This window comes from Malania oleifera, chromosome 2 (assembly GCF_029873635.1).
Source record: "Malania oleifera isolate guangnan ecotype guangnan chromosome 2, ASM2987363v1, whole genome shotgun sequence".
Lineage (NCBI taxonomy): Eukaryota > Viridiplantae > Streptophyta > Magnoliopsida > Santalales > Ximeniaceae > Malania > Malania oleifera.
Window position 1 is genome coordinate 43,242,283 of NC_080418.1, and position 9,191 is coordinate 43,251,473.

The following is a 9,191-nucleotide window of genomic DNA, read 5'->3' on the forward strand; positions in this document are numbered from 1 at the left end:
ATATATATATATATATATATATATATTTTAACATTTCCATGCATATTATTTTCTTGGGGTCATTACATGGGGAGACAAGGCATTAACAATCTTACACTCCCCACACAAGCATGGGAGACAAAGGTAATAAAAACACCAACTTACTAGACACATTTAATACACTCACAACTTACTAAACACATATGCAAGCTAAGTTGACTTAGACTATTACATCCTAAATATGAAACATATGCCAAAGGAGGGAGCCCAAATTTGTGTGGGGTCCATGGAGTTGTGTGGGGCCCACATTGGTCTTGAACTTGAACTTGCTTCCATACTTCATTTGGGTCTTCAAGCACCTAATAATTTTGAAATATAATATCCAAGCAAATACAAATAAAATATCCAAGTAAATACAAATCCAAAATATTCAAGTCTTCCACAAAAAATCTTCTAGAAATCCCACGTGTACCTACAAAATGATTAAGAACAATAGTGAACATCTGAAGGTCGTCCACGTGTCACCATATCTGAAAAGGAAAGGGGTAAGGCATGTTGATCCCCATTATCTCTCCTGGGCCTAAAAGAATTCTTCTTCGAAGAATGAGAAGTGGTGTACTGGGAATACAACTCCAAGTTGAGATGAAGGCGGTCCTCTTTAAGAATCCAGCTCTGGTCGAAAAGTGGCTTACCTCTTTTTTTGACCAAGAACTTTTGGTATGATCTTTCTTGTGTGAACGTTGTCTTGTCATCCAAGATCTCTTCAATCTCATCAAGGTTCTTTGGTATGGGTAAACGTGGAAGCAAAGGCAATTTTGGGTTTTCAAGCTCATGAGGAGCATGGAATGGGGTAGAATTACCTGCAAGGTTAGTATTGGATGACTCCACAAAAGATGATGCTTTAAGAAAAGGTGTTAGATCTTCAATATTAAACACATTGCTTATGCCAAAATCAACAGGACTATTAAGCATGTAAGCATTAGAACTAATTTTATTTAAAACTTTGAAAGATCCCATCTTTTTAGCATGCAACTTTCTTATCTTTCCTACAGGGATTCTCTTGAGATGAATACGGACCATAACCATATCACCCTCTGAAAATTCTTGCAACCTACGGTGTATATCAGTCCTAGATTTATAATGCTCATTATTCAAGTTAATTTTTATTCTTATTTTAGAGTGTAGATCGTATATGTGCTTTGCAAAAGGATCAACTTGCTCACTCACTCTAACTTGTGGGGGTAATGGGATGAGATCTATGGGCTTCCTAAATTGGTAACCAATGACAACCTGAAAAGGACACAATCCTGTGGTTCTATTCACTGAACTATTAAATTTAAATTCAACCATAAGAAGACACAAATCCTAGGATCCTATGTTTTCACCCACTAGACATCTAAATAGGTCACCTAAGTTCCTATTAATTACCTTAGTTAGCCCATCGGTTTGGGGGTGGTAAGCACTAGAAAACAAGAGTTTGGTGCCTAACATGACCCACAAGGTTTTCCAAAAATAACTCAAAAAATTTACATCCCTATCAGAGACCATAGTCTTGGGAAACCTATTCTTCATGATAATCTTGTTGATTGCTCTATTATTGTTGCATGTGCTCCAAGTGTCATCTTTCTTGGGAGTAAAGAGAGCAGGGCAGGAACATGGGCTCATATACTTCTCGGCTCATCAATTTGCCTTTTTAATTCATAATGTTCTTTGCGGTTTATCCTACAATGAGGCAAATTGGGTAAAGATGATCTTGGAATAAGGACTATGACATGTTGAATGTCTCTCATGGAAGGCAATTCATTTGGAGGTTCAGAAATAACATCCTCAAATTCAAAAAGTATAGGTGACACCTTAGGTGGTGTCTCATTTTTGGGAATAGAGGAGTCATTCTCTTTAGTCACCACAACATAGACAATTTGTGTGTCTTTGCTTTCTTACTCAAATTTCTTTTTGCTTAAAATATGCAAAGAATTTCCAACCTTTTCTTTGCCTTTCAAGTCCTTTTTTTTCTTGTTTTGCTTGTCCCTTTTATTACTTTTAGGTTCAAGGGGATTCAACACAATCTTTTCCCATACACCTAAAGGTATTGGTGTTGGCACGACCATTGTGTGAAACATCAAGGTCATATAGCCAAGGTCTACCTAAAAGAATATGTGCAACATCCACAGGAAGGATATCATACCAAATTTCATCTTTATAATCTGCAATTTTGATGAGGACTAAGCACCTATGGCTTACAAGCATTGTTGTTGCATTTACCCAAGAAACTTTGTAAGGATGGGGATGAGGTTCAACTTTCAAATTCAATTTTTTTGAAGCTAATTTTGAAATTACATTCATGCAACTTCCACCATCAATAATCATTTTGCAACTTTTATTCTCACACTTAATGTAAGTATGGAAAATAGAAGTGTGTCGCTAATCCTCTTGTTCTCGAGGGGTCACCATGATGCATCTCATAACATTCAAATTAGCATTTTCATCTATCTCGATTGACAACTCATCCTCACTTGCTACTTCCTCCGGGATATAGGATTGTTCTTCTCCTAATTCTTCATCTTCTTCCTCTTCATCCTTTTTTTCAATTGCCAAATTTCTAGTTGGGCATTACTTAGCAAAGTGGCTTTATTTGTGACACTTGTAGCACACATCATTCTTAGAAGTTTGTTTTGAGGACCCATTCATGGGTGTCTTTCCTTTGTCCAATGGTTGTTGGACGGTGGGATTGCTACCTCTAGAAGTTACTTGACCCATCTTGGTGGGTCTAGTCTTCTCATATGATGTGGTATTTCTTGGGTAAGTATCATTGGAAGTGTTCCCAAATTTTCTTCCCATTTGAGCTTTACTCATTTGCTCATAGTCATATGCTAAATTAAATGCATGCTCAAGGGAGTCAATATGATGTGGAAACAACTCTTTTCTCAATTCGGGTTTCAAGCCAATCTTAAAATGAGAAATTTGTTAGCTAATACTTTCTTCTACACCACACCTAATGGAAAGTTCATCAAATTTGCTCATGTATTCGGTCACACTCAGATTTCCTTGCCTATGACTATAGAGTTAATCCATGAGGCGTTCCCTATAAGAGATTGAATCATACTTTTCTTTCATCAATCCCAATGTTCTATAGGCCTATGACCAAGGCAAGCTTCTTGTCTTTCGACATTCACCTAATGAAGCTTACTTGTCTAGTTAACCTCATCTTTGCAAATCTTACTCTATGTAGGTCATTCATCTTATACCAATCAAAGTATGAATCCATTTCAGCCAACCATTCTTGAAAGATTTTTTGGTCCATTTGACCATCATATGTAGGGGCTTCAAGTTTTACTCTCTTCATCACATCCATATCTGAATCATGATTCTCCCTACGATATGGTCTCCTTGGTTGACAATCAACTTCATCATAATCCTCATCATTCCAGTGTGGAACATAAAAATCATGACGTTAGAACCTCCTAGGAGCATGTAGACACTCCAATTTTAACCAGGCTTTTGTGAGAAAATCTGGTGTACTTAAAAGCTGACTTTATATTTCGATTGAATTAAAATGAGTCTTAGCATTTTAAATTGAGTTCCTGTATTTAAACCAAGTCCTGGTTATTTTTAAATTGAGTCCCTATTCTTAAATTGAGTCCCGAGTATTTTAAATTGATTCCCAACATTTTCCAAATTTGAATCTTTTATTTTTGGAGTTCCTATATTTTTAAATTGAGTCCGGATATTTTAGGTTGAGTCTTTCGTTTTTTGAAATTTTGATTGAGTCCCAAAATTTTTTTAGACCGAGTATTTGATTTTTTTTTTTTTTTTGGCTTTATGTTGGCTATAAAATAAAAACGAAAAAAAAAAAAGGGGGGGGGGGGGGGGGCGGCACATGCTTTAGGTTACTAGGGTTTTGAAATTTTTTTATAAAAGCAAGAGGGGCTTTTACACAAGACGGCCGTGAGGGTGGGGACCCCACCATCTCATCTTCCTCTTCTTACACGGCCGCTGGGGTTCTCCATCTTCACACACACACACCAGCCCTCACCCCTCTCTTTTGTCCTTCTCTTTCTCACACAGCAAACGCAGCACCTCACGGGCAGAACTTCCCTTCCTCACTCTCTCTTTTCTCTCTCGTTTCTCTGCTACTCATCTCCTTCACTCCCCCTCTCCATCTCATCTTCCTCCATCCATCTATGGCCTCTCAACCAGCTGCTCCACCACAGAACCCACGCACACCAGCGACCAACAGAGACCACACGCACGGTCATCGCTCCCCTTCTCCATATCCCTACACAGCAGCAGCCTCCCTCAACTCCGGTCATTCCCATTGTCTCCGGCCACAAAAGATCAGCCGAGAACCACTCCTTCAGACAGCCTCTCGGGCACTCGCAGCAACACCCAGCCAGACCAGACTGAATCAGCGCCAGCGGGCCTCTCCACTCCAGTCATCAACTCAGGCAACGGCCCAGCTCCGGCCACCTGATTCCCCCACGGCCACGTTCATCTGGTGAGGTTCTCACTTCGGCCATGCACACACATGCACGTGCTTGTGTTTGTTTTGTTTTATTTATTTACTTTTATTTTATTTTATTTCACCGTGAAGATGTTTTTTTATTTTTTTTATTACCCTTTGTTTTGGTTTTTTTTTTTTTAATTTTATTATTACTATAAATATTAACTGGGTTGTTCTTATTTTTATAGGATTTTTTGTTGGGGCTCGTTTCAATATTTAAAGTTTGAATTTTGTTGTTTTTGTTTTATTGTATATATGTTAAATGAGTAATATTATGGTTGTAGAATTTTTATTGATATTTTATATTTATTATATTAGTATTTTGGTATTAACATTTTAATAATATTGTATATTTATTATCTTGGTAATATTGTATTACATATTTTTAATAACTTAGTGTGTTATTGATATTATATATTTAGTAAATTAATATTTTTAGTTATATGTATATTACATATTAGTATTTTAGTCACATATTTAGTATTAATTATTTTTTGCATATTTGATATTAACTATTTTTAGTATATTAATATATTTAGTATCTTAATATATTTAGTATGAATTATTCTTAGTATATTAATATATCTAGTGTTACTTATTCATAGTATCTTAATATATTTAGTATTAATTATTCTTAGTATATTAATATATCTAGTGTTACTTATTTATAGTATCTTAATATATTTAGTATTAACTATTTTTAGTATATTAATATATTTAGTATTAAACATTCTTAGTATAGTAATATATCTAGCATTATTTAGTTCTAGTATCTTAATATATTTAGTATTAACTATTTTTAGTATATTAATATATTTAGTATGTTGACCTTCTAGGTCACACCCTGGTTTTGATAATGACAAATACTCTTACATTTAATAAATATCTAGTTCATGTGCAGGTCCATATTAGCAGATCATTAATGGCACGTAACAGATCAAAAAGCTTGAAGACAATTTCATATTCCAAATTGTAATATCTCTAAGTGAAATTGGTCTGTAATAGTAATTAGGGCATTTGATTTGTAATAAGCTCACACACATCACATGCATGATTTATTTTGAAAGCTCAAACCGAACCATGAATGAGAAATGACCGTAGAAAGACCTTAGGATGCACCTTCGGTCGACCGACATCAGACTTTTTCGGTGTTTCCAAATTGGACCCCAAGTGACCTTAGGACACACACATATTCACATACATTTGTTAGGCACTTGATTAGGACTTGTTTGATTCAATACAGGACCGAAATGCACACTTGGTGCACTTTCGGTCGACCGAAACCTGTAGTTCAAAAGGCCCTGGTCGACCGAACCAGCCCTGGGTCAACAGTTTGACCAAGGCCCGGTTGACCGAGACCTTATAGTTCATTTGACCCCGGTCGATCGAACCACCAAAGAGTCAACATTTTGACCTCTCGGTCGACCGACCAACTTTGTACTCCAACAACCTGGTCGACCGAAGGGTCTCGGGAAAATTTCCAACGGTCTGGTCGACAGAACCATAGAGTTCAAAAAGGGCCCGGTCGACCGAACCGCGGGAATTTGCAAAATCGCCTTACCTCGGTCGACCAACCACTCAGTTCAAAATGCCCCTAGTCGACCGAGCCATTTAAGTCCTGGTCGACCGAACCATTTCTGGTCGACCGGACCTCTCGAGTTGCTCCTATTTTTTTACCGTGGTTAAATGCTTTAAGCAGGGTTAAATTAATTTAAATGTCATTAAACTTTTCCAATAATCCCTAATAGGTCCCCAACGGTCAAAATTATCAGAATGTCTATATATACTCTTTCATTTGGTAGATTAAGCACGGATTAGCAAAAAGGATTAGGAAAATCTCTCTCAAGCAAAAATACCTTCTTTTGATTCCTCTTTGCTCATATCTTTCCTAAAAGCACTCTAGCTCACTTCTTCAAGTTCAAAATCATTTGTAAGTGCTTTGAGTATATATATTCAAATAGGTTTTGCTCTCATTGTTTAGAGTGTTTGAATCGATTTTTCTCTCGAGAGCATAACCTAAGTTTTCTTAGGAGGCTTTGCTAATAAGCCTACTCTAAGAAGACTTGTGGTAAACTTCTGAGTGTTGCATTATCATTACAATATCTTTGGAAGTTTGTATTTGTTTTGATTTGCAAAAACATATTTCAAGCTTACTCAAATATCTTGTGAAATTTATTGAACCATTTGTGAAAAGATATTTGTGCTTATTACACTAATCTTTGTGGTATTATTTATACAAGTATATATATTATTTGCCGAAAACAAAGATTATCTATTTTGCAATCCAAGCATATACACATTCGTATGATTGACACATTCTATTGATTGATAATGTTGAAGCTTGTTTAATACTCTGTGTGAACACACTTGATTGAATATTTTGAAGTACACAGATTATTATTGACACTCTCACGTACTTGCTACACTGATAGAAAACATTGTTGAGTGTTGACATATTTAGACCACACAGAGCTTACATTATTAAATCATCTGTGGTGCTTTGTGTTTGTGCGCATTTGTGGTACAAATCTGTTTTACTTGAAAGTACTCTTGTATTGTACCTTTGATTGTATATCTGAGAGATTCCAGGCGTGGCCTGAGGGGGAGGTAATCTAGCCCGGTAAGGATTGGTGTAAAGGTTGAGGTCAGCCCTGTGAAAATTTGACCTGGTTTGTATAGGTGCCACTCCACCAGTTTAAGTGAGCAAGTTATCTTGATAATCCTTGTGCTGGTTAGCCAAGGCGGGGACGTAGGCAGTTGGCCGAACCTCGATAACATATCTGCGTGTCATCCTCTCTTTACTGCTTTCTGGTGCTTGTGTGATTGTTTAAACAGCTTTATTCAATTTCTAGTATATTTACATTATTTGCACTAGATTGACCATAGGGTTGTGAACATACTGTTGTTAGGAGGAACACCTAGGAAATAAATTTTAAAAATACCAATTCACCCCCCCTCTTGGGATCACAGTAAAGCTAACATAGTATCTTAATATATTTCGTAGTAATTATTTTTAGCAGACTAATATATCTAATATTATTTATTTTTAAATGTTTACTATTACGTATGTTTAGTATGTTAATATTGTATTATTTATTTTAGTATTTTTCAGTATATATAGAATCATATATTTTATTATTGTTAATATTTTTTTAGTATTTTAGTGTGTATAACATTATTTATTAGGGTATTAATATTTATCCTTATTATTATCATTATTATGATTTTGGTTTATATCATATGTTGTGTTATTTTTAGTATTACATATTTGTATTAACTTAATTATTATTTTATTATGTTTATTAAATACTTTCTTAATTTTCATCCCTATGATTGTAACAAAAGGGTATGAGCTTTTCAAGCTCCTCGTACCTCAGTTATGAGGGAATATATATATTATATATATTTTTGTGCGATTAATTTTTTTGCATGTGTATTTCACAAGTACCCAAAAGGGAGTAATTTTAAAGATTTATTAAATTTAATAGGTGGGATATTTTTTTATTGATTCGGTACTGTTCGTAAGAACGGGCGCATTTGGGGGGAGGGGCTCATATCTTCCCGTCTTGTAATCAAACTCCCGATCCTGATTTTGGTAACACAGACCGATTCTACCCTTAATTGGGTAGTAATTTAGTATTCTAACCACACTAAAAGGTTAGTGGCGACTCCATCACACACCATATTTTTCCTAAAAATAATTAAACCATTTTTCATTCGCCACCCCACAGCACCCTCGCGCTCGGGACGTCGCAACAGAGCATTTGGTCTTTATGGGGGATGAACGGGAGGTCGTTCTTGAGGTGGTGTCCTCTCTCTTAGAGGGTGGTTTTGTTCCTTAGAGTGTTGGGAAGCAATCTCATTATCAACTTCAAGGGGCTGTCCTAGATTTTCTAAAAGTGGGTTTGAAGCTAAACTAGCTTCCAGCCTTTCAATTTGTTAGCCTTGGTGTATTCACAAGAGGAGGGGCAAATTGAGTGTTTTAAAAAATTTCTCTCCTAGGTTCATTTTAACCAGTAGCAGTATTACATAAACCTAGGGTCTTTCTATTTAATCATAAACCCAATTAACACATGTACAACATATAATGAATTAAACAGAATACATACATGTGCTGAAAATGAAAGTGCGGAAAATAAACTGTGGAAATATAAAGTACACACACGATATATTATCAAAGATCGATCGGCCAATACCCCTACGTCCCCGCCTTGGCTCACCAGTACAAGGATTACCACTATAAACTCACTTAGCGGATGAAGCGGCTCCTAAACAACCAGGTCAATTAGTACAGGGCTGACCTTAACCTTTACAAATTCTCCTTGCAAAGCGGAGAAGGCCCTAACAATCCTTACTGACTGGATTATCGCCCTCTTAGGCTACGCCTAGAATGCAACAATATTTTTCACAATATAACCAGTACAATGATTATACTTCTCAGTAAAGCAAATTTGTACCAAATGTAATCAATCACATGTACATAAACTATATAGGAAATGTAAGCTCAGTAATGTGAATATTTGTGCAAACAATACTTAACAAGATGTGATCACTATAATGTTCAAGAGTGTTCTAAACAAGTTATACCTTTAAAACAAGTTATATAAAATCTCAATAACAAATCAGGGTTTCAAAGATGCTAATCAAATAATCAAACTATCTCAAAAATTTCCTTCAATGAAATGAGCACAAAAGTAGTTTGAAAATATTG

General features: G+C 35.8%; 1 protein-coding gene across 1 annotated transcript; it reads left to right on the forward strand.

Moving 5' to 3' along the window:
- The first annotated feature begins 4,075 nt into the window (after positions 1-4,075).
- On the forward strand, positions 4,076-5,416 carry LOC131149185 (uncharacterized). Its single transcript, XM_058099372.1, has 2 exons — positions 4,076-4,474; positions 5,382-5,416. Exons 1-2 carry the CDS (start codon positions 4,161-4,163, stop codon positions 5,401-5,403), a joined length of 336 nt encoding a protein of 111 aa, XP_057955355.1. The 5' UTR covers positions 4,076-4,160; the 3' UTR covers positions 5,404-5,416.
- Positions 5,417-9,191: the final 3,775 nt, after the last annotated feature.

What these genes read in the sequence shown, in the direction of transcription:
- LOC131149185 (XM_058099372.1), top strand. Translation starts at nt 4,161, where the DNA reads ATGGCCTCTCAACCAGCTGCTCCACCACAGAACCCACGCACACCAGCG. An exon ending in CCCACGGCCACGTTCATCTG is followed by an intron (nt 4,475 to 5,381) that starts GTGAGGTTCTCA and finishes GTTCATGTGCAG; the next exon opens with GTCCATATTAGCAGATCATT.